General features: G+C 47.3%; 2 protein-coding genes across 7 annotated transcripts in view; one reads left to right on the forward strand and one right to left on the reverse strand.

Moving 5' to 3' along the window:
- Positions 1-17178, forward strand: part of PPP2R1B (protein phosphatase 2 scaffold subunit Abeta) — a 34262-nt gene extending 17084 nt beyond the window's left edge. The window contains exons 12-17 of one of the 4 annotated variants that reach the window (XM_084782063.1): positions 1463-1617; positions 2100-2242; positions 2625-2716; positions 6852-6973; positions 15143-15243; positions 16216-17178. In XM_084782063.1, coding sequence (XP_084638189.1) covers positions 1463-1617; positions 2100-2242; positions 2625-2716; positions 6852-6973; positions 15143-15208 — 578 coding nt within the window. In that variant the 3' untranslated portion in view covers positions 15209-15243; positions 16216-17178. Of the gene's footprint in view, positions 1-1462; positions 1618-2099; positions 2243-2624; positions 2717-3222; positions 4965-6851; positions 6974-15142 lie in introns of those variants that run through there. The other 3 variants (XM_084782062.1, XM_084782064.1, XM_084782065.1) reach the window with 3 other exon arrangements.
- The window catches only part of SIK2 (salt inducible kinase 2), a gene marked incomplete at its 5' end in the record, with an annotated part of 102821 nt that continues 90327 nt past the window's right edge, over positions 13090-25583 (reverse strand). For all 3 annotated transcript variants that reach the window (XM_084782057.1, XM_084782056.1, XM_084782055.1), the window contains 7 exons: positions 13090-17590; positions 19125-19736; positions 20623-20714; positions 21336-21446; positions 22103-22266; positions 22394-22678; positions 23443-23671. In XM_084782057.1, coding sequence (XP_084638183.1) covers positions 17566-17590; positions 19125-19736; positions 20623-20714; positions 21336-21446; positions 22103-22266; positions 22394-22678; positions 23443-23671 — 1518 coding nt within the window. In that variant the 3' untranslated portion in view covers positions 13090-17565. The remainder of the gene's footprint in view (positions 17591-19124; positions 19737-20622; positions 20715-21335; positions 21447-22102; positions 22267-22393; positions 22679-23442; positions 23672-25583) is intronic.

Below are 25583 nucleotides of genomic sequence, written 5' to 3' on the forward strand. Positions count from 1 at the left end.
TGGCAGAACTCGGAAAGGCTTGCATTCCTGACAGGGAAATGAGAGGAGCCAGGAGCAAGGAGGCATCAGGCCAAGTAGAGTTCAGTGCAGTTGAGGTCTTGCTCGCAGCTCAGTCTCCGGTTTTTGGGCAGTGGGACTGGGCGTTAGTGGCGTTATAGTAAGAATCATCGTATTAAAACCCAGCAGCGCGGAGAGCAACAAAAGTGCTGCCATTAGCTCCCCTTCAAAGGAAGAACGGAGGAGAGGCTAGAGCAGTTACGTCTGTGAAGGAGAGAGCCCACCAGGGGTAGACGCTTGACTTCCCTAGGGGGTAGACACTTGACTTGAGCCTGTCCTGAGAAAGCTTCTAGGCATCCTGGTGGGTGTTTCTCTGCAGACTGAAGTCTGAGCATTGGTCGCAGGTGAGGTGAGGTGAGGTGGGGGTACAGTTCCTTGTCACTGTGTTTTCCCTGTTCTTAGTGTCCTTACAGCAGGATTCAAGTTGGGAAAAGTTGGCCAGCTCCTATGGGAAGCTTGCTTAGACCGCCAAGGAATGGCGCTATGGCTTGCCAGGATTTTTGCTCTTCCTTGAGGGCTGTGCTTGCCAGGTGAGAGGAGGATGAGACGGTCACCTGTCCCGCTTGGTTTGTTATCTAAGTCCAAGTTTTGAATCTTAAGGAATCAGAAATGAAGAGGAATCAGGCCTTTCTGTGTTCAGGGCTGTGCAGAGCAACTAACAACTCAGACTTGATGGTTTAGGTTTGTGATGTCTTTGATAAATTATTTTTATGTCAGTACACAGTTAGCAGCTTGTCTTAACCCAAGCATTTTCAGTGGCGAACTTTCATTTGTCACTGTGTAGATAGGTGACCATGATGGCCTGTGTAGCATAATCTTGCTAAATCCTCTTTGGTGCTTTTAACGTCTATCGTTTGTCTTAGAGATGCTCTCTGGGCGGGGCTGTCCCTGACAGTCTCACAGGTTTTGCTTTTTCCCTCGTGCCCTTGCTTTCTTCTCTGCGTCCCTGGCTTCTATCCCACTGCTGTTTACACGCATCTCTGCTATTCTTCACGGCCAGTGCAGCACTTGACTCCTCGCAGAAGACTTCCAGAGTCCCTCCCTTCTGCTCAGCCTTTTCTCTCCAGTGCTGTATGTGCTGGGATTGGTCCTCTGCCGTGTGACTTCCTGAGCACCCACTTTCTTTCTCTAGTAGAGTATTTGATCTTTGAGGGAAGGTGCCTGATGTCTTCTTTCTGTAGCACATAATGCCTGGTAGGCTGCTGTGTTTGGTGGTTGATGATGTGTGGACAGAGCGCCTCACATAGACAGTTTTCCTTCCATGTAATAGCTGTGATTACATGATTATTAAGTCTGCGTATGTTAGGGCTCCCTGGCTTATTTTGGGTCTCTGTGATGTGGATGAGGTAAAATAGGCTGAGTGTAAAGTGAGTGCCATGAAGATGTTCTCTTGGACTCTCCTCAGTGTATGCCATCCGGGAAGCTGCCACCAACAACCTCATGAAGTTAGTCCAGAAGTTTGGTACAGAGTGGGCCCAGAACACCATCGTCCCTAAAGTGTTAGTGATGGCAAACGATCCTAATTACTTGCACAGAATGACCACTTTATTCTGCATTAATGTAAGTATTGCTAAGTGCAGTTGGAGGTGCGTTTCTTATACTGATCAGTTGGATAATCAGAACAGAGAAAATATTGATTTAAAATTTTGGAGCTGGAGAGATGGCTGTGGCTGGGACTGCCTCCTGTTCAGAGGACTGGGCACCCTGTCAGCTGGCGCCCAGCTGCCCGGAACTCCAGCTGCTGCTGGTGGATCTGACTCTTCCTGCCTCTCACCCTCACTCCGCTCCCCACAAATTCACACATAAATAATAAAATGAAACTAAATCTTTAAAAGTTTCAGTATTTTAAAAGTTGCAGTTTTGTTGTATGTTTTGGCAGAGATCTTTCGTCTTCTGAGCCACCTCATGGTCCTTAGACGCTCAAGTAGGAAACAGTTTTCTGCTGGTCAATTACCTTCTACCTTCCTTTTAAGTATTAGTCTGCTTCTCTAGATTTGGGGAGTATTAAAGCTTTAAATGTGCCATCTTATTTATTTTTCTAGGCACTGTCTGAAGCCTGTGGTCAGGAAATAACCACTAAGCAGATGTTGCCCATCGTGTTGAAAATGGCAGGAGACCAAGTAGCAAATGTGCGTTTCAATGTGGCCAAGTCACTGCAGAAAATTGGACCAATTCTAGATACCAAGTAAGATTTTAGTGTTGCTTTTGGTTTGAAAGTACCCCCTCATGGTGGGGAGAAACAGCTAAAATAAGTCCAGGGATTTCTTTCCTTTACCTAGAATCTGAGCTTATTCAGAGAAAAGAATTCAGCCCCTCAGTGTTGGGCCTGTCCCTTGTGACTTTTATACATAAGCTCTGGTGTGGACAGATCACCACTTTTCTTTAGAAATGATTTGATGCACTTGTCCTGTTTGTCAGTATTTAAAATTATTTAAATTTACATTTAAATTTCTTCATTTTAAATATGAAAATTACCACAGATCCAGACCCCACTTTTGCTGCAGATTGTATCTTCCTGAGTCTCTGTCCCCGCAGCCGTCTTTCTCACAGCCATTTCTGAATTTCAGTGCCTTGCAGGGGGAAGTGCGGCCTGTGCTGCAGAAGCTAGGCCAGGACGAAGACATGGATGTCAAGTATTTTGCACAGGAAGCTATAAGTGGTAAGCGTTCTGTTTTGTGCTAGCCTGTGGTTGCTGGGGAGTTTTCCTCTACGGTGTGAGCAGTGGGAAGCAGCAGGGCACCAGCGTGATGGAAGACAAAGGGCGGCAAGTACCAGTCATGCTGGGCCTGTTTACTCAGGAATTTCTTGGCCCTGGCTGGGCTTGGCAGCATACACTTATAATCCCAGCACTTGGGAGACTGAGGCAGGCAGATCTCAGAGTAGAAGAGCCTGGGCTTCATTGTCTAAAGTAAAGAAATGTCTTGGCCGACCAGTCTCTGCAAGTGAGCAGGCCATTTTCTCAGTTCCATGCAAAGCATGCTGATTGTTACTGGCATGGACAGTTTAGTAACTTCCGGTCAGCGTGACTGAGTAAAGCAGCAGAGGGCAGGGCCACAGTGGGATCTCAGGCTGGTGCTTTTGTCATTGTTACGTGCTAAATGTTCACATAGCGATCATTCATGAACTTTCTGTACCACTAACATGATTTTGTTTGGAATTTTCCAGTTCTTGCCTTGGCATAAAGAGGAACAGGAGGGAAAAGCCTTTACTAAACTCTTATCACAGCTCTCTAGTCAATATGTTCTTACACTGGGTGGAGACAATGGAACCTTCGAGAGCTCATCCAAGCAAGGCAACAACTTAGAAGAAATCAGAGTTCAGTGACTTGATTCTTTCTAAACATGAAATAAGACTGCTTTTACTTCTCTCTGCTGGGATAACTGTACAGCCCTTCTTACTGACCAGTTGTTGACGCCCCCTCGTACAGTCATCTCTTGAGTGTCTCCCCATGTATTTTTCCAGCACCATTGAGGCTCCTGCCTCCTCCCTTTTGAATCAGGCCCCAGACACTTAAGATTCCAGACAGAGCCCGGATGGACTTGGACCCCAACATGGAGTGAGCGATTCTTTGACTGTATATACGTATCTTTGTGGCTCTCCATCGTTCCAATGTTAAAAGTAAATGGTTTAGAATAACTTACTATTATCTACTCTGAGATAATATTGAGATTTGACCGTAGTGAAAGCCACATCCTCCTGGCTACAATAGTCTGCATCAACATCTCACATGAAAGGAGATGTGGAAGGTCAACGCATGCTGTTCTGGTTCTCATTTGCTCGGTGTTGGCTGTAATCATGTCGTGCGGAAGTCGGAAGTGGGTATATCTTGCTGCTAACGTGTGATGTTGAAACAGCACTGTGACTGCCTTCAAAAACTCACAAGAAGCCTTAGTGCCTCCTACTAAGCTGTGGGTCTACTGTTTCATGAGAGTGTAGGAAGCACTGGTCCCTGGCTTTGCTCCTGGCAGTGTGCATGAGCATCTTGCTGTTGTGACACTGTACAGCACCAAACTGAAGGTTTGTTGCTCCGTGTTTCCTTGTTGTGTGGGTGATGTAGAATGCTTTCTACTTTTGCAGTAAAATTTCATTGATTTGTCCAGAAATTTAAGGTAGACAGACGGTCAAGCTGCAGGGTTTGCTAAAGCAAATGAATCGTGTTTATGGAAGGCTGCTTGACACTGCTTTTAGAACAGGGGCTGTGATTACCAGTCACCCTGTTTAGTTACATCCCATTCCTTTCATGAGCAGCTCTGACAGGCTACACCTTTTCTGATGATTGTTCTGGATAATTTAAATGTTGATCTAATAGACTCCTTGTCTGTAGTGGACTTGGTTAATGAAGTTTTACTGCAGACTGTTTCTTAGTGTATCTTACCATGTAGTTTGATGTTTCCATTTTGGTTTCTGAATTGTTGATTTTACTTACAAACCCTTTTATATATAACAAGCCCTGTTCTGTTTTGTGAAGGCCCAAAGAAACCTACAAAACTTTGTACATTAAACACAAGTCACATAAAACCAAGTTTGCGTAAATGCTTTCAAGTTTGTCATACCTTAGAAAAACAGAACAAACTGTTTCTATCAGAGGCGTGTGCCCATATTTTAAACTGCTTTGTAGTGAGCTTCCATTTTGTGTGTTCCAGGGCCAAGGTCTGTATATTTTCCTAAGCAAAAAGATGTTCATTTTAATGCCTTACTGTGTTGTAAGCATTTTAATTTCACAGGTTTTTTTTTTTTTTTTTGCATCACCTGCAGGCTGCACTCCTCTTAATGAGTTTGATATTTGAGAGATAATTGTCTTGATTCTAGAAGCAGATGCGCACTGGGGCAGTTGCTTCACCTTCGGTTGGAAATGCCACATGATATGCTCACTTGAAAATAAACTTCTAAAGTTTCTCTGTCCTGCTTCCCCTAGCCTTGTGCATTTACCTTTCTGCCTAAGACTACTGATGGGAGAGGCAGTGGGCCCTTGCCTTCAGGGAAGGGTTGCATAGCATGCCGGAGCTCTGTTTCTGGGTGGCCATTAGAGGCCTCACTATTCTTTATGTACACAGTGACCTTCTTGTGTTGCTCTTCAGCTTCAATGTGGCCATCTTGTCTACATATTAGTTTTAATACTTGATTCTCCAGGAACTCTCTGATACAGCTTGGTCTGTTTTTTTTTTTTTTTTTTTTGCTTGGTCTGTTTTGTCTTGTGTTGTGTAACCATTGCCCACTAGTGTCTGGTGTAGATTGTTCATGCTTCATAAAACTGTGTTCCCTGGTTTCTAGAAGCCGTCCTCTGATGTGAGCCAAGGCACCAGACTCACACACACTCCCCTCCCCCCCCCCCCCCCCCCCCATTGATACAACTGGAGACTTCTTTGCTCCTAGGATGCAGGAGCCTCTGGCCTAGCCCAGTCCCCAGCTCCAGAGGTTTTTTTTTAGAGACAGCCTTGGCTGTCCTGGAACTCTCTGTTGTAGACCAGGCTGGCCCTGCCTCTGCCTCTGAGGAATCAATTCTTTTGGAATTGTCTGTTTGCCTTGAGTGTGTATTTCTGCTGTTTTACATCTGGGCAGTTTATACCAGTTGTTCAGCTTGCTAGGAAAGGGCAGCCAAGACAAACACATACATCCTATGACAATAAAAAGTGTCCCATTAGTAGTGATTCTCTCTACACATTGTTTGGGGTTTACCCATCATGAACTTAAAATATTAGATCTTGTGTGTCTAATGTGCTGCCAATGAATGGGAGCCCAAGAAGGATTTTGTTTCATAAGGGTCAACAGATAAATGTGATTTTGAATGAGGCCTTATTAAAACAAAGGGCAACCTTCATTCAGTTCACAGCAACACCAAGCTTGACTGGTGGTGTGGGCCTGGGAGTGTGAGGTGGGGAAGTATGTTTGCTGGAGGGCTTGTCCTTATTCAAGAGGCAGCGCGACACAGGTCTCACCCAAGCATCCAGGGGGCTTATGTGACACCCAGGAAGGCAGCGCGTCCCTCTGACATCATTGCTTTACAAACCTCGTGTCCCTGAGCTGAAGCCTCACGCTCCCCACGTTAGTCCTTGGTACCATCACACTGGGGACGGTAGGGCAGGGCCGCCATGTGAGTTGGGTGCTTAGCCTTCTCCTGTCATCTTGGGATGCTGCTGCCCTTTCTCTGGAATGTCAGCGGCAGAGAAGATCCAGCCAGTGTTACTGGTGAGCAGGTGAGGTGCGTGCTGTCCTCTGACTCACTCGTCTCCTTTCTGTTCATTCCTTACTCGTCTTTCCCATTCCCTCACAAATAGCCACCCCTCTTCTGTATCTAGAATAGCCTCACAAATAGCCACTCCCCTTCTGTATCTAGAATAGCCTTGCTGTTCTCATTGCCTCCATGGGCCTGCTGTTTCCAGGAAGTTACATCATGTTCAGTTGAGATGGGAATCTTTTGGAGGGTGAAGGGAGTTTAATTACTCACTAAGAAGAAAAGCCAAGTCATTTCTTTCTTTGGAGTTGTTGTCTTTTAACTGCTGCGATCAGTTCTGAAAGGAGCCAGGTCTTCTGTTTGTTCAGGGCCCTACAGAGGCTACCCGTGACCAGGATGTGGGGGGAACACCCAGTTAGAAACCATGGGGGTGACTTGAGCAAAAAGGTACCTTAAGTAAGGTGAGGTCTGGCTTTCTCCGCACAGCTGCCCAGAACTTTGCGCTGCAGGCCCCATCATGGTGCCAGGGCAGCTGAGGACATCCCAGCCGGGAAGCACAAGTGGCCTGGGAGGGGTGGGCCCTGGTCAGGGATGGTCATAGCGTTGCTGTCTGTATCTCTAGTGGTGGCACAAAGGCTGAGGAAGCTAGATGTTCCTGTGAAGGACAGTGAAGAGCCCAACATCCCTGGGGTTGACAAGAACCTCTTCCTGAGACCCCAAGTCCCTGGAGAGGACACTGGGAAGGTAAGTGCCCCCGAAACTTGGGGCCAAAACCCTGTCCTTTCTGCGCCAAGAGAAGTCAGCAGAAGCCGCTGCTGCTATGGTGAGTGACAGCAAGGTGGGCAGAGAAGCGGTTCCCACCACCCTGTCCTAGAGAGAGGTCTGGCTCTAAAGGCTGGCTGTTTTACTGCCTTCGTGAAGTGGTGGACTTGTCCATATCTGTGGTTCGAGGTCTCCTGTGTCTCCCCCAGCCTGAGACAAGACCCATGCAACGCCAGGGCTGACTGGAAGAGCTGATAAACTTTTCTCACATGCTGGAAACTTACTGGCACAGTCCTACTAAGGGAGGTATTTCCATTCAGGACAAGAGGCCGTGCCTGACATTTTCCTGGATGTTTTACAAGCCCATTTTGCCTCCTACAACCACATGAAGACGGGATGCAGAGTTCCAGTTTAGCAGTCACTGGGGTCTCAGTCACAGCGCCAGTGGTAGATGGGTGGTTATGACTTAAAATAAATTCAGGAGTGGAGAGCCTGGCTGCCTCATGATGTGTCAGGCTAGATACAGTGACTGCAAGAAGTTGGTGTCCACCGTGTTGTACAGCTAAATCACTGGCAAAAAGCCTGTCTTTAAATTACCTGAGTTTTCATTTGATGTAAATGGAGGCCATGCAATCCTTCCTGTTCTGAGCACTGGCCTTTCGGTGTGCCTGCACACTGTTGTCCCCTGCCTGAGTTGCCTAGCTATCTGGTTCAGGCAGCCCCAGGGGTGCTGGGTGCTGCATGGTGGGGGGAACGCGCTGGTTGGCTGCCCCAGCAACCCAAGCCCTGGCGGATACCTGGCCTGCCAGCCTTCACGGCCCTCTGTCTGCTTTGTAGAATTTCACTGAAGGAAAGATGTGGCTGGTAAGAATGGTGAGTCTTAGGAGCCTGAGCACACACTTGTTAAATGATAACGATGGAGTTGTTCTCCAACTCCCATACTTGGGAACATTTGGCCCTGCCATTTAACTCGTGGAGTGTACCAGAGCACAGCCTGCGGCTGGACATCTGCCCTGCCACAGCTGACTCGCTCTGAAGGGGGTTCTCCAGCAGAGGACAGCATCAGTGGGCATTTCTTGAGCTTCCGTTACTGCAGTAGCGCATCAAACATTTAATCAGATACCTTTGCGGTACTTGTTTACCTTGGACACATTTCAGGTGGTTGAGAACCTTCCTCAGAAGCCAGGTGTGTGCATTCTGAGGCCACAGCTCATTTTATCCACAGAATCCCCTTCTCTGTGACTCAGGGAGCCTTCTTTGCTTTTGTTTCACTTAAAGCAAATGCCCTGGGGGTGAAATGGAAAGGGCCTTCACTGTTGCTGGGCAGATTTTCGTTTGAGGGGCCGATAGCCAAGTAAGAGATTGAAGAAGTAATCCAGCTGCAAATAAGAAATTGTTTTTAACCCCTTTGTATGGTGTGTGGCTGGCTCACTGGTTTTGTCCTCACAGGGAGAGTATCTGGATTTTGAGAACTCTGAGAACTAGGTTCTCCGACTGGCCTCAAAGCCCTAAGGGAATCATCTGATGCCCTAGGGCCATGCCTGCTGCTTGGTCCTAGAGCAGCCCAGGGTCCCTTCTGGTGGAAGGTGGGTGTTGCCTCAGTGCCATGGAGAGAGGCTCTGGAAGTCTGCATGGTCTGTGTGCTTGATGACCCATGTTCCCTCATGCAGGACCTGCCAGGGGACAGCCTGGGCCACTTGCCATACTCTGCTCCCTCCAGGTTGGCACAGCCATTTGCTCCTGGGTAGAGGTTGCCCTCTGACCACAGCTGCTAGCAAGGCTGTCAGGCGAGGGTTAACAGTGGATTTGTTTATTGAATCATGAAGTAGCTGTCACATGATTTTAATCAAAACACCATTTCCCTGACAACAGTGATGTCAGTCTTGTTATGGTAGGAAGGAGCACTGGGAGGGACATTCAGTCTCCTCACGGAGCCCAGGTTTGGAGACTCAAATCAAGTGAAATACCCATCAATAATAGGTGCAGACGCTGGCTTGAAAACCCGCTCTTCCTTTTCTCTCACCTGCACAGACATGAGCAGAGCCCAGTCCACAGCTCGCCCACCGTTAGGTGTTTTTATTGGTGCTTCTCCCTGTTTCTCCCAATAGTCTCTGGGCCCCTAAGGTCTCTGGTCTGTACCTTCTGGCGTTTGTCTCTTCTGGGATCTAAGCCGGCATTTGCTGGAGATCTGGGATGCTCTGGCCTGAGATGAAGCTGGTTGGCTAGGTGGTTGGTTCATTCCTCAGACAAGGGCTGTTTGAGGATGGTAAGGGTAATTGAGGAGTCTCCTAGCTGTGGCTGCTTGGAGGGCAGTTCAAGAGCCCAACTTCCTGGCCAGACGATAGGTCTTGAACCCAGAAAGACTAGATGCAGGCCAAGTCTATTCAGAACCACTGCATATGAAAGCCCAAGGATCTTTGATCATCTCCAGCACCAGTGCCCTCCAGCTTAGGGAACTGGGTCCCACAGGCCACTGATAGGTCAGAAACAAGCATACAAGTACAGGGATGGGTCCCAGGACAGCTGGAGCGGGCCTCTAGGCTCTGGTCTCCTGTGACTCCCTGAGGACCAAGGAGCTGTCTGTACAGAAAGCCTCCTCCAAGGCCTTCTACACCCCTGAGTTTAATTAACCTCAAAGTTGGGGAGAAAGAGGCTACCTAGACAGGACTTGTCACTGGGACAAAACAACCTCACCAAAGTCATCTAAGTGTTTAGACTGGCTCACAGCTTGAGGGGACAGACAGTCCATGGTGTCTGCAGTCAGAGCAGACGAACGCCGATCCTCTGCTGGCTTCTTTCCCATTTTATTCAGTGCAAGGCATCAACCTATGGTGTGCTCACCCACATTCAGGATGGTTCTTCCCTCCATAGTTAAACATTTCTGGAAACTTCCTCACAGATAGGCCCAGAGTACCTCCTTGCTGATTCCAAGTCCAGTCAAATTGCCAATGAAGATGAAAGCTTAGATTCTCAGGGTGATCTCATGTTGTGGCCACTCATGACCAGTGCTACCCAGAACTCAAAACAACTCAGATCTCAGAGTGAAGTTGTCAGTGTGGGTAGTCAGCTTTCAGTCAGAGGGGGGAGACCTCACAGGCGACTGACTGCATCACCATTTTCTACCCCAGTGTCAGGCAGTTGGGTTAGAGCAAGACAGAACTGTGACAAGCTGTCACAGACAGTTCATGGAGTCTTAATGTTTTCATGTCAGAAAGCAGTGCTGAGTCAGGTGTGTGCCCATCACAGGTGAGGACAATGAAGCTTTAAGGTGACCTGCTTAGGTTAGGGGCAGGCCTGGGTGCTAAGGACTCAGTCTGGATACTTTGATGCCTTCTGCGCGGTCTCTGGCAGGAATGAGTGCTACTACCCACCTGAAGTGCCTGGCTGGCTATCCACTGGGTGGGACTAGGCGCTAGCCTCTCTTCTGAAACCTTGCTTTGTACTGGCCTTTCATTTCCTGGGACCCTTCCAACTGCCTGCCTGCCCTTTGGTCCTCATTTTGATGACTAAACTTTTGGGTTTCTGTAATGACCTAGTTATAGTGTGTCTCTGGCTAGACACAAGCAAGACTGTGAACTGGGGCCCTTACATAGCATGCTTTGTGGGAAGGCCTTTCTTATCTCAGCTGTAGCCCATCAGCTTGTTGGGCTTCTCAGGGCCTCTCTTGGGCAGCTCAGGTGTCATGATTCCATCTTTGGGGAAAGAGGAGGAAAATGGGAGTAAGAAGCTTTCAAAGCCTTTCTGTGGAGAGAAACTAGGCTCCTGAGGCTCAACATCCAACTGCCTCATTTTCTTTGGGTTTTGAATTTTCTGAACTTTCTGCCCAGCTGGTGTTGGGGGCTTGGCTCCAGGGCAGTCTGCTTCCTTGCCGTTGTTACTCACCCACTTACGTGCTTGTTTTCTTCTCTCATTGCCAATTCAGGTCTGTCTAGCAGTCTTTGGGAAAGCCCATTAGATACACATACAAAGAAAGGGAGGGAGCAGGGCTCCCTGGCTCTGTAACTTAAATAGGAATTCGGCAAGCTTCCCACTCTGCCTGACCTCTCAGGCTCAGCTCAGTGATTTGTGGTCCCAAGCTGGACTGTGGTAGGTGTGTCACTGATGACAGCTCCATGTTTGAGGTGAAGGTCCATCCACTCTGGTTCATTCAAGACACATCTGTCTCCTCTTACTGGATACTGCCCAGTGTATTCTATGTATGGTATTCCATTGCTCAAGAGCTGTTTAGCCTTTGAAATTGCTGGCTAGAGCCAAAGTGGAAAGGCAGAGCCATGCTTTAATGAACCCAAGGTGGAAGAGCAACTAGGGTCTGTGTGGGGTTTCCTATGTGGCCAGTAGCGTTTGGGCTTTAGTGCGCAGTGCTTGCTCAGGCAGGACATCTGATGGTATTGGAGCAATACAGAATATTAGCATGACCGCTACACAAGGAGGACATGCAAGTTCATGAAATGGCACATAAATTATGGGTGGGATGGCAAGAGCGTCACAGGATGAATATGAGCCAAGAACTGGATATGTAGGGAGGAGTGAAGATGTCATAATAAAACCTATTATTTCACGCACTAAAAGTTTTTAAAAATATGCATACCAAGATTAAAAACTAACTTTGGTGCTCAAAGCCCAGCCTTGCTCCTGAGAACTGCAAGCTGAGCTGGTCCCCCCTTTCCTGGACCCACTTGCAGTGTGAACATCCCTCAGATGGAAGTGTCACTGTCAGAATTTTTAACTCCGAAGGTGTAGAGTAAGGTTTTCCCATTGGCCCAGGATGAGCCTCTAATAGAGACTGAGCTCCTGTGTAGGTGAGGGGTTTTCTTTGGCAAAGAGTCCAACAATTTTTGTTCATATCAAATAACTAATCCCACAATTTAAGACGTGGGAAAGAAAGAAAGGAGCAGCTACCAAGAAGGAAGCCTCAGTTTGTTTGTACCTGGCCATAGGATGGTTGGTGGCTTTAGAAATGTGCTTACTGCTGGCCTGCTATGTCCTCGAGCTGGCCAAGCAGGGCTGTAGGGCGGTGCTCTGGCCTCTGTGGTCTATCCTGCCCTGTTCTTTATACCCTTGTGCTTGCCATGCAAGTGAAGGATGTTCTTAGTCGGGGAAGCATGGGTGGTTGCCTATGAAAATAATAAAATGATGGAGTGACTCAACGGGCAAGGGTAAAGTTTGCAAAACAAGCACTGGAAATTGGGGGAAACAAACCGAAACCCAAGGGGAAGAAGAGCTGCTTGAAGGCAGGACAGAGCTGTGCACGTGCACACTGAGGGTTCTGTGCTTCCAGCCCTATGCTCCCTCTCACAGCCTGATATCAGGCTTGCCTCACTTTGAATGCTCCTGCAGTTCCATACAACATTGGCCCAGGGGAAACAGCAGGATTTAATGCTGTCCTTTTACTTGGGGTTTGACTACACAGGTTTAGAATATATGAAAGCTGCTTGGCAAAGAAATTCTCCAGAACCTTGAGGGCAAAGAGTTGTTTTTTTCAGAGCTTAGGACCAAACCAAGGGCCTTGCACTGGCTAGGCAAAGCACTATATCACTGAGCTAAATCCCTAACCCCAAAGGGTTGTTTCTTAAAGGATGTCTCTCTGTGATAAGCCTCTCTGTGATAAGTGTGTGTGTGTGTTCGTCCCTTTCACCTCAGAGGTGACACTGACTAAGTAACAGTGTTCTTTGCTGGCTTTCCTGGCAGCTTAGAGTACTTTACTTTTCATCCTATATATTACTTGCTGGGGGGAGGGGCTGAACTCGAGCATGGTGTGTTTGCCTTTGTTCCTCTTCCTGTGCAGAGCCTGCGGTCATCCGGCCTGTCTTGACACCAACACAAGGAGCATTAACCAGGACCAGTGAGGCCCTGTCTGTATGCAGCCTGTGTTTAGCAGTGTTTCTGGCTAACGTGTACTCAGGCAATTTGGGGCGAGGTATTATTTACCCTGCTGACGTCAATGAGAACATGTTATCCACTGCCCTTTCTGTAGCTTGAAATGAGCGCCAGAGCTCAGAGAACACAGCCACCTTCCACAGTTTGAAAACTCTGCCCACTGCTCAATGAGGCGGAGTCCTGCCTATAATCTCATTAGCCTGACATTCATATCACCAGGCTTTTAGAAAACAAGGTGTTTTTATTTTAATTCAGGAGGGTTGGGAACATTAAAAACAGTACATTTTCCTTGCAGAAAATTACCCCATTTAAATTACCATTTGGTACAAAGATCATTTATTAAATTGCATTTTAGGCAATTTTCTAACACTGAGTGACAGGTTATACTTTGATTTTTCACACTGGAGCTATTATGATTTGCACACAAAATACCAAATCTATCAAAGTCACCAAATTTTTCTTAGTAATTAAAAAGCACGCAGGAAGAAAAATGACTACAGTCAGATTAAGTTTATGGGCAGTAACTCACAGAGCAGGCTGGAGCCAGCACTCTCTTCTCTGTGCAGTAAGCAAGTGGCCTTGCCCTTATACAGGTGCAGCCTTTACCACTCTTCCTAAGCTGCTGTTCCCCAGAGGCCAGCCAACCCCCTTTTCCTGCTGCTTCCTCCTTCAGAGATCCTGGGGCAGACAGATTTTTTTAATTTTATTTTTTAAACTGTGAGTAGTGAGGAGGAGGCTTCACCACTTGAGCTTCTGTGACTAAGCAAATGCTGGCTGGTAGGCATCAGTTATCTGTACTTGGTAATGTAACGTTACTCCATCTACCTGGATGATGTTTGTATTTGTTTTTAAAGCTACCCTGCTCACCCATTTGGTTCTGAAAAGTCCTAGCATTCCATCAACGCACATTACCATTCTGTAACCCTGAGGGGTCTAAGAAGCCTTCCTACTTGACAGGACTTAACTATGAAGAAGTGTACTGGGCATGGTGGCGCCCACCTTTCATCCCAGCACTAGGAGGCAGAGGCAGGTAGATCTCTGAGTTTGAGGCCAGCCTGATTAACAGAATGAGTTCCAGAACAGTCAGACTCTGTCTCAAAACAAAACATGAAAAAAGAAAAAAGAAAAAACAGATGTTGTATATGCCTTCCCTTTTGGATAAAGGCTGAGTTCACAATTCTCTGGGCAGCTATCTTCTCTGGAGTTGAGTCTGTTGACTAAGTAGTGGGCCCTTTGGCCCTTTGGCAATCAGGGAGGGGAGTATCCTTCCAATATATACTTATAAAAGAAAGCACTGGATTGCATAACTTGGAATAAGCAAGTATCTCCGATGTAAGCCTAAACTTCTGCAATGTATTGGACACCAACATGGCCAGTCTGTGGTGTCTGGGTCTCCTTGTCCTTGTCCAGTGCAGCCATCCAGCCAGGCAGCTGCCAAGTGGAGGGTGAAGCTGTGGGAGCAGGGCTCCACCACAGAAACAAAGCCAAAAGCTAGGCAATGAGGGTCCTAGTCTCTACTACCTCTACTTCTGAGCTCTGAGAGCTCAGCTAAGTCATGTATCTTCCCAGGGCCTTGCTTTCCTCAGCTGTGAGAGAGATGGAAAGAATCTCTCTAAGCTCACAGAACTGATGTGAGGATTTGTTAAGAAAACATTTGGAAGTGCTGGTACATTGTGAAAATGGACAGGCAAGCTGAGTGGGTAGGACTTGTAAGAACCACTCTCCGTTAAGCTGCTGGGCAGTGCCCATACCTGTCTTGTCAACTAATGCAGTCATGTGCCCAAATCTGCTCACATATAATGTAGACATAAGCTGTGGTGCAACTAGAATGTCTGGGAGTCTTCTAGAATCAGCTATGCTGTGTAACTGGGTGAAAGTGGCTAAACAAATACGTGAGGTGGTGGTGGGAGATCAGGAACTTTAGGGCCAAAAGTACCCTTTAAGGGTCGCTAGCTCATTCCATTTAGCCACTGAGGGCAGGCAGGTGGGAAAAGCCATGAATCTCACTTCTGAGCCCCCAGCGAGAGAAGACCTGTATATAACACACACACACACACACACACACACACACACACACACACACACACACACACACACACACGTGCATGTGTATGTAGGCTTTGAAATGTGTTTTTGTCCAGTGTTGAAACAGGCTGATACCCTTGTCTCCCACAAATCACTTGAAAGGTAAGTTCTATAAAAAGTTTCCAGAAGCAACAAAATGATAAAGATCTCTGCCTGGACAATGACTCCAACTTACTACCTGTTCTCCAGTTTTTACCTTTGATGTCTAGGCAGAGAGAGACCGAGCGGCTCGGGTGGCTTCCGAGGAGGCAGTAGAGGCAGCCCAACTTAGGGGTACAAGCACATCAAAGGTCAGCCCCGGCACAGGGACTCTGCAACTCACCACTGGGATCAGTGTCATCAAATGACACTACATATTGTCTCTAAAGGAGGAGGAATGTGAAAAGTTGCCTGGACCATGGATTTTCTTTAAACCAATAGGGAGCGTTAACTCACTGTTGTCCAGAGAAACTCTGATCCTGACAAATATATTTAAGAGACAGGTTTGCTTAGAGGCTCGAGAACCCTGCAAAGCAAGGAGAGCCCACTGGGTCCCCATGTCCTGAGTTGCTGGCATACCCGGGCCCTTGATCAGCTGGCCTAGAAGCTGCTACTTTTTGGGTTCCTCCAGTTTCTGGCTTGTCACCTTGGTACTCTGCAGTTGAGAGCAGCCCCTTGCCCAGTCCTAGTATCCTTGCCGTAAGTGTAATGGTTCCTAGGGTACAGCTTCAGAGGTCTGTGATGGGTCCTTGCTGAGTGCCCGTACTTACTGGAGTTCTGGGGCAGGGCAGAGGGTGTCACTCCACCCGAGGTTGGTTTGGGATGTACTAAGGGGATGGATTATGGGGTGGGGGCCCTGTAACAACACAGTAACACAATTATAGAAGTTAGGAGACAGCATGAGGCCGTGGCTGAAGTCCTACCTCCCTGACACCAAGCATAGTTCAAACATTTCTAAGATCTTGATTTCTGAAACAGAGGGATCATGGCTTTCTTTTCCCAGGATGCAAAGTGACAGAAAGGCTTTGCTTAGACCAGCTCTTACATCTCGTATGAGTCCCCAGGGTCCCTGAGGTCCTCCTCATTTCCCACTGGATAGGTTCTGGAGGTTCTGGACACCGAGGACTGCCCCCATCTTTGTTCCCATCTTTGGCAGTTCAGGCAGGCCAAGTCAGGGGAGGGTGAGGGCTGGCGCTGGTCAGGCAGCTCCCTGGGATAGAAGGGTGGGACCCCCAAAACCCGGTGTCTTCCTGTTGCATTAACACCCTCTATTTGCCTTACAGGGACCAGCATGTCAGTTGCCTTTAGATACTAGAGACACACTTGCCCAACTGGAATTGCAGAAGTAATGCATTTCCCCTAAAGCAGAGATAACAAAAGACCATAAGCAAAAAATAAAAAAGTACCACACATATTGCACTTTTTGCCGAATGAAAATGTTACCTCATGTTTGAATCATCAGTCTCTTTGGAGAGGCTGGTTTACAAGATAGCAAAACGATGGGTTACTATACAGTAGTGTACACACTGCTGATGTGAATCGACAGGCGAGCGTGTCAGAGCTGCCTCCTTAGTGTTACGTTAGTACTTGTGAGGAGGAACGGCTTGGAAGCTTCCAACGGTCACTAGTTAGGGGACAGCAGCAGACACCATCAGATGAGCTGACCACCAGAGCCCATCTGCTCTCACCAGCTTCCATCTCAGGAAACAAAAGTGGCCAAGGGAGCCAACGGGAGCTTACGACAGGTTCCAGCAGGATGGTTCGTGTTCTTCACCAGGCGACTGTCCTCACCTCCTCTCTGTGTGTCAGCGCCTAACCGGCCTGGCTGGTGATGAGTACTCCCGGTCTCTGCAGCCTTTAACTTCTTACGGCCTCTCCGCAGCCCCTCACCTGTCGCCTAACTGTCCTGCCATAGCTGCTAGGTCTCCTGGGCTAAGCAGCTCACAGCCCTGGGGGGGGCAGGGGTTTATGCCAATCTGTAGCGGTCTGTTCCTGCAGTCCTGAAATGAGCAGCCCCCATTTTCAATCTGGAAGGCATTTCCATTTCATCAATATTACAGCACTTCTGCAGTATATTTTGGGAAAACATCCTCCTCCCAGTCTAAACAAATCAAGCCCTGTTTTATAACTTGGCTTATTTTGCAAAGCTTTAAAACATTGGAGATCATAGTGAAATGATCTCTCAAATGAAATGATGTTCTTTACCTCACACAATCATTGATCTTAAGCGAGGAGGAACAGAATCAGCAAAAGAAACACATTATCCTTACTGGATTCTCAGTTACTAAATCACAAAACAGCCTTCTCCCCTGCTATCGCTCCTTCCCTGCGGTAACCCACAGCCCAATTCCAAGCAGAGTGCATTTGCAAAGCAGCCTGGCACCAGTGGGGAGCCCAACAACTACAGTCTCTGGCCAGCCTCAAGACGCTCATGCTGCCAACACGGGCTGGGCTGGGCTGGGCTGGGCTGGGGCCAGGATGGCGCTCCGTAGACTTCCCGTGCCTAGTCTTCCCTTGCCTGCCTGGACACTTACTACAGAGAGGAAAGGCAACTTATAGGTGTCTCTAGATGCAGCATCAGGGTAGTAGCTCTCTTCTTGTGCTTTAAGGAAGACGCTTTGTGCTTAGTGCATTCATCTGCTGATAGGACAAGCCACTCTAAAGAACAGAAATTATAATTTTTATAAATAATACTGAGTTTGTAACACCTGGATGTCATTGTGCAAATGACAGATTATTAATTAATTCTAGATAGCTAGTTGATGAGCTACAGCATCTGTTTCTTAGTTACTTTGATGAGTGAGTTAAAGGTTAAGGTTTCTAGTAAGTGGCTAACACAGCTGTGCTTCTCTGAATATTGCTACAACACCTGAACATTTCATTCAAAGCAAACTAAGGAAATTAAGGATTCTGACTCCCACATGGTGGGAAGCAAACTGAAGTGACTTTGGATTTAGCAAGGACATAAATAAAACACTTGGCTTCTACAGAGAAGAAAGTCTGATGAGGTTGGGGAAGGCACACACTACCACTTCACCCGGGACAGAAAAGTTCTTTGCTTTGTGTATCCTTGAAAACAATCTAAACCCTCTATGAAACGCTCAAATACGCAAATAGCTCCCAACAGCCTAGTGGGGAGTCAAAAGGAATCACTACAGCTAAGCAGACAGGAAGTCTTCTAAGACTAGAGGGTGTGCAGGAAGAGCCTGGCTTCCCAGCTCAGGGCCCAAGTCCCTGATGTTTTCTGGTTTCTGCTTCAGGCTCCACTGGGACAGGCCTCCTGTTGTTTCTACAGGTGAAAGCTTGGAGCCCTGAGAATTCTAACACTCCAGTCATCCATGAGCACTTTTGAAAAGGCATTATTAGCCGGGCGTGGTGGCGCACGCCTTTAATCCCAGCACTCGGGAGGCAGAGGCAGGTGGATCGATGTGAGTTCAAGGCCAGCCTGGTCTACAAAGTGAGTCCAGGACATCCAAGGCTACACAGAAAGACCCTGTCTTGAAAAACCAAAAATAAAAAAAAAAAAAAAAGAAAAGGCATTATTGCATGCTCCCAGACAGATGACTGCAGGGTTCAGGGGCCAGTACCAGCTGCTACTCAGTGTCCCTGAAAAACAGCCTAGGCTCCTCTACTCTAATGGACTTGAGGACACCCTGCATCAACAGGCAAGATCGCGGGATTCTGTGACAACACACAAATTTGCTCTCTTCCCTGTGCATCTGATTTCATGATGTATTCTTGATGCATCGAAGCACTTTGCTTTTGCTTGGCTTGGCTTAGTGAAATATATTGCACCCCCACCATGTGCATATACAAAATACACATTTCCCCTGCTTTTATCAAGGTAAATGAACCTTTGGGTATAAAACCTAGGTCTGTATGTTGTCATCTTATATAAATATTTGTTGGCTCTCCCTTGAGAGCTTGTTCCACTTTACCTAAGGGCATGCACTTCAATCTCCAACTATGTTTTAGCCCTTGCCACAGAAAATTTTGCGGTGGGACAGAGCCAAGAGGAACATCTACCTCAGTCACACCCTGATTGGAGTTGGGAAACATGATTTTCCCCACTAGGGAAAAGGGGGGAAATAAGCTTTAAGTTTGAAGGGCTGTACTAAAACTAGAAACCCACTGTCTGCCTTCACTCGAGTCACCTCACTTCCTGTGCTGAGACTAATTCACCAGGACATACCCATTGTGTTGTGCATCCACAGCTTCTGGCATTTCACAGTCAAAGAGCCCAGGGAGCTCAGAGAGGGCCAGCGGGTCATAGCCAGATGGGGCCTCCTGAAGTCCTGAGCTCCTGGGACAGTCCGCTCCTGTGAGGTTGCTCTGCTGGGCTCCGTCCACGGGATAGCGACAGGCAGCAGGGTAGTCTGGTGCAGAAGTGGTGCTTGGCAGCTCACAAGTCTGATAGGAGAACTGTAAGGAGGCTGGAGCAGTTCCAGGCTGCTGTTGTGGAGGGGGTGGGGGTGGGGGTGGTGGCTGCTGTTGCTGCTGCTGCAATTGTGAGGGTAAGGGAGCCCGGGGGCTGGGTGTGGAGGGCAGGGGCTGCAACTGCATCTCTGGGTATTGGCTGAGGAAAGGGCTAAATTGCATCTGCTCAGAAGAGGGCTCAAGGACTGGGCTCAGGGCCTGGGTCAGGCTGAATGGTGGGGGTTGCTGGGATGGCGGTGGAGACTCCTGGTGGGGAAGAGCCAGCTGCTGACTTGGTCGAGGGTAGGAGCTCTCTGCTATCTGCATCTGGTTAAAATACGCTTGCAACTGAGACTGCTTCTGCAGGAAGAGTCGCTTCTGTTGGAGCCTAAATTGGTAATACCAAAAGAGCAGTTTACATCTCGAAAGTAATTTCAATGTAAGTTCAGTACCAGGCATTAACTCCACTTTCTCATTTTTTTCTGTTTTATTTTTGAGACTCTTATATGTAGTCTAGGCTAGCCTCAAATCAGTGATGTTCCTGCCTTAGTCTCCCGAGTCCTGGGGATCCCAGGTGTGCACCACAAATCTGACACCTCTGCCTACTATTTCTCTCTTTTTCATGCGAGGGGAAAAATCAGAGTAGGAATTCACCAGTGTGGGTTTTGCCCCTATCTGTCTGACCCCTCTGGGGTTAAGTGAACACCGATGCATTTTCTCTCCTAATTACTATAAAGACTGCTCAGAAAGAGATAACATCTTGGCTTCTCTGGGTGATGACTAGAAAAGTTTCACTTCGGCCACGCAGCTTCTACTGGTGGGGCTAGTGGGTATGAACACACCCAGGGGAAAGCCTCATCCAGGTAACCGACTGCTTCCGGCCGCTGCAGGCTACTTTTGAGTGTTAGGTCATATAGAGCCCAGCATCCTCTCAGTCATTTGCAAAGGTACTTCAACTAGGAACTGAAACTTCCTCACACAGAAACTGAAATGTTCACTCCCTTCATCCTTAAGAGGAAATCTCTCTGCAGCAGGACAGTGTCTCCACCCTCTCTGCCTGCATGCAGAGCTGGCAGAGCTTCTGAAAGCTTAGGGCTGATCATATCCTACAGAAATACAAAGGAATGGCAGAGTGTATAGGGGCTGCTGCCACCTGAGCGGCTTTATACTACACTTAGACAATAACCATGTACCAGTGCATGGTCCTAGTAGAAGCAACTAGAAAGGAAAAGGACAATACACCAGCATTCTCCAGGCAGCCAAGACTTACTTACCTGTGTTCCTGTAGCTGCTGTTCCAGGCTCCGAGGTGGTTCTTTACAATATATTGGACAAGTGTTCTGGGCCTTTGGCAGAAGATTGGGTTTCTGAAAGGTCAGAAGAGCAGTAAGAGCCTAACCATAGCTCTCACCCAGGATGCAGCTCAAGTGATAGCATCATCACTCTTTGCATGCCTCTGTGGCCTCTAGAATCTGCGTGAAAGCACGGACACTTGCTCGCTGAGACCCTGGAGCAGCATCAGGTTAGCAGGTCTGGGCATCTAATTCTTGCCTACCTTTTTTCCACTTGTAAAATTCCTTTAGGACTAAAAGGTTCATGGAGAACAATGAGAGAAACAGACAGTTCCTGACAGGAAGGCCCAGTGCCTGTTAAGTGACTTATTCTGAATGGGATCTATGTCCTATCATTTCTTAGGGTCTTCATGCTCCAGTGTAGACAGCCTTGATTACACTGTGTAGATTACAGAGCCATTTTATCATTCACAACTCTAAGATGAGAAGTAAGCCAGGTCTGTCTCTCACAGCACTCAATGGCATATCCTTCCTTACTGCTGACATAGGGCTTATGGCTAAGTCTGAAAATGTTTCTTGGAGCTACTAATGGAGGATTAGACCTACCTATCTGTAAGGAATAAAGCAGCTACCTTAAACAATGCAGAACAGTTTCTATGACAAAGTAAACTAGGCTAAAAAAGCTAAAGATCCCACCTGGAGTCGATGCTGTAGGTACTGGGTCTCCAAGCTTTGCTGTGGAGAAAGCTGAGGGTGCATGCCGGCAGAGAGGGTGGAGACACTGTCCTGCTGCTGAGAGACTTCCTCCTAGGGATCAAGGGAGTGAACATCTCAGTTTCTGTGTGGGAAACTTCCAGTTCCTAGTGGGAGTGCCTTTGTAAATGGCTGAGTGGATCCTGGGCTCTATAGGACCTGACACTCAAAAGCTTTCCCGTAACCAGCAGATTGAAGGCTGCTTTTCAGAGTCTAGCGTTATCTGCATCCAACTATTACCTTCTCAGTATCGGAATTACAACAAAAGCTCCTGCCTGGTACCAGAAGGTGCTTGCCTATATGTGGGGCCAGAATACTATAGGACCTTTGAGGCACTCAACATTGGCTCAAGACAGCAACATTTATTCTATTTTTAATGTAACTAATTGACATCTAAAGTACTAGCAAGAAGCTTCTCACTTGGGTGACATTCACCATTCTCTGTGTGTGTATGTGTGTGTTTTCAAGGGAAACAGAGAGGCATCCATATGTAGCATGCCTGATTTGTGAGCCTGTAGACCTCTATCTAGTGATGAGCATCAGGGGGCAACATGGCTGGGTTTAAGCTGTTAGTGGCAGCAGCAAGAAAAACCTCTAAGACTGTGGGCTTTCCCAGAAGCCAGTTCAGTTAGGATTAGGAGGAGGCTCTTTAACTGAAAACCACACATCTGTAGGACAAATGTGGTGTTTAGAAGAGCCTGTACACTCACCTGAGGGCAACTGCTCGAAAGGTCTTGGAGCTGAGGAGCAGTTGCTGTTAAGTTAGGGTCTGCCTCTGAGCCTATCTGTTCATAGAGCAATTGCACTTTGTTCAATTCCAGAATTCCTTTGGTTCTAGCAAGATTCTGAAGATGTTGTCTAAATGCTACAATTCCTGGAAATTGCAGACATAAAACAGTTTAAGAAGCAAAATAAGCCTTTGAGTTATCAGACCGGCAAGGCAAGAGCCTTCTTCCACACCTCTGACTGAAGTTTTCAAAGCCAGAAAAGAAAACCCTTGCCTTGCGTAAGGGAAGTATCCGATGCTCTGCGGCCTTCTCGGAAGCTCACGGGGGAACGATTGTGGGCCTCACGCTTCTGCGAGCTCAGAGCTTGCATGGCTGGGTTGGTAGGTCTGAGGCTCATGAAAGGAGATGTCATGCGGGGTGGTGGCTGATTGGCTAACATGATGTCCTTCAGGGAAGGGCTGTCTTCCAGAAAGTTCAGGTCCCTCTGGGTAGACCCCATATCGTACACAGAGTCCACACTATCAAGGGAGGGGTTGTCACTCATGGAGAAAATTTTCCCTACAGAAAAAAAAAAAACAAAAAACATATTACCTAAACCAACAGTACCTTCTTTAAACAATATGGACAAAAAGCAAGACAAAATGGCAGGCTCTAATTTTTTTTTTTTTTTGACACAGGGTTTTTTTTGTGTGTGTGTAGTCTTGGCTGTACTGGACTTGCTTTGTAGACCAGGGTGGCCTCAAACTCACAGGAATTTGCCTGCCTCTGCTGGATTGAGTGCTGGGGTTAAAGGTGTATACCAATATGCCTGGCTCAGGCTCTAGTCTTGACAGTCCCAATCTTTCAGGAGGCTAGGTGAGAGGACTAGAATATTTTATAAGTCTGGAACACAGAAAACTCACCTAAAAGAAAACTGCATTTTAGGGCTGGGACATCTTAAGTACAACTCGGGGTTAGAAGAATTGCCTAACATGCACAGACCTCTCTCACTCTGCAGGACCACACACAATCCTCCATCTTTTCAGAATGCTCTCACTGGTTAGTTTAACTACCAATAGTCCTATAGAAGCTACAGCCACAAGACCCTGGCCCTCAAAGAGAGTGACAATCTCCTATGGAGCACACTGTATCCAAGGAATTCTAGAGTGGAGGGCATCAACTGAGAGACATTTTCACCCCTGTAGCCACTGAGTAGACCTAAACCACATGGCATCTGCTCCACAGAGAATGGGGAAATGGATGACATTCCAGAACTGATGAGCATGGCCTGAAGCGGGAAGTGATGCTGTCAGGGTTTAGCTTGGTGCTCTCTAGGATCATACCTGCCCCAGGCATCACAACCAACTGGTTAGTCACTTCTGACAGAGTGTGCCGTCGCTGCCCACTGCGTGTAGCCTGGAAAGCTTCAAAGGCCTGACTGGGGTCTTCCTCAGCCTCTCCTTCTGTCTCCAAGCCTTCATCAATGGATGTCTCCATCATATTGCTGGGTAGTGACTGGCATCCCTTCCTCACCAGGACAGGGGGCACAGGGTCAAGCAGACAGCCATTCACCTGTCAGTGTGAGAGGAAAGGTTAGTTGCTGTTCTTCTGAGAGACACCCACAGCAGAAAAAAAACAGGCCACGACTTAAGGTCAACAAGAAATCAAGTAAAAACATGTATGCATTTACTCCTAATGACAGCACATACACTAGAAATGAAGGTGAGTCAACTGTAACACTCAGAGACAAAAGCCCACGAGAACCAAAATTGGCACTGTCACCCAGGTTATGAGTCATCACTGTTACAATAAACACTTTTTTTAGTGTTTTACAGATGAATAGGGATGTACTGGCTTGAGGTTTACCAGTTATTATTATTTTTTAACTAAGGGAAACAAAAGAGGAAGATGAGCTTTTTTTTTTCTTCTAAAGCAAATGTCTCACAGCTCAGTGACATTTTAAGTTTCAACCACAAAACATACTGGTTCTGGATATACTTTTATGTTCATAACTTAAGTACTGACCTATTTGATATTTTGTTTTTAAACTGCTTCTAATGTGCCTGAGGAATGGAAAGTAAGATTTGTTGTAGACAGATATCACCAAAAGGATTGAAAATAAAAATTCAAATGGCAAACAGCCAAAACCTTCCATTATAGAATAACAAATGACTCACACTCAGAATCCCACAGAGGCTGGTGAGCTGCACTGCGTGGAATCCTTGTCCTTCAGCAGTGCACACAACAGCCAAAGTGCCTGTCCCCCAGGGAGCCGGCACGGGCCCTGAAAGAGCACACTGCCTTCCCACACAGTTGCCAAGCAAACCACCTAATGGGCAGCAAAACAGCACACAAAGGGGAGTTGTGGTTTCACGTTCTGGCTGGTAAAAGCCCCAAAGAGCAGGCAATTATTTACCTCATTACTTTAACTATTCCCCTGTGGAAATCAATCTGTTTTCTCCTATGAATAGCTGCTCAGGGGCAGCCAGCAAAGGAGTCAGTCCTCTGTGGTACTTTCGATTGGAACACACTGGATACAGCTATTGTTTCCACTGAAGCAGGAGCAGCTCATGTGTGTGAGAAGTGACGTGGGACTGCCCTATGCCAGGCACAGGCAGCTGCTGAAGGCCCCACAAGGCTCTTTCTTTGGAGAGGGAGTAAGGTGACTCAGCTTTGTTTGCTTGGAGGAGCTGAGTCCACAAGCATCTGGGGCTTCAGCCTTTGTGTTGGTAAGGTAGCTGACACGTGGCAGATGCTTTCTTCCCAGGGCACACCAACCCTCCCATGGCACAGAAAACACGAGGCTGAAATCTGGTCGGTGGCTGTCATTCTGTTCTTGGCCCAGTCCCAGACAAGCTTCTCCCTTGTAGTAACAGTTCTCTTAAAGAACGAAGAGCAACAGCTCCCATTCTGGGCTCTAGTAAGACACCTTCTTAAAGCAGTTAGGTACTGAGCACCTTACATGTGCAGCCACCGTCAAAACTGCAGAATAAGCAATATGCGCAGGCTCTTTATTTTTCCTTAACGTGGAAGTCACCTTTCCTGAGTTATTCAAACCACTAGACAGTTTCTGTGAGTTTATATTTTTACCTTATTTAAACTATAAAAGAAGTTATAGCTGAATTAAATATATTCCAGGCACAAAAAATGGTTTGATTTTTCACTGGCCTGACTTTTCATCTGGGGACAGTTACACAACAACACTTGCAGGCTGGATAATGAGTAAGAAAGCCCTGTGGGGAGCCCAGTGCTGACACGGGTGAGCACCTCTGACCACAGCTCAGGTTCCGGAAGCAGCTGATCATCAAGCTTAGCTAGGGTTTCCACTGCTGTGATAAAACAACATAACCAAAGTAACCTGGGGGAGGAAAGGGTTTATTTGGTGTGTGTGTGTGTGTGTGTGTGTGTGTGTGTGTGTGTGTGTGTGTGTGTGCGCGCGCACACACACACAAACATATATATGTATTTATCTCCCAGGGCATAG

The sequence above is a fragment of the Acomys minous genome (assembly GCF_964271855.1).
Source record: "Acomys minous genome assembly, chromosome: 5".
Classification (NCBI taxonomy): Eukaryota; Metazoa; Chordata; class Mammalia; order Rodentia; family Muridae; genus Acomys; species Acomys minous.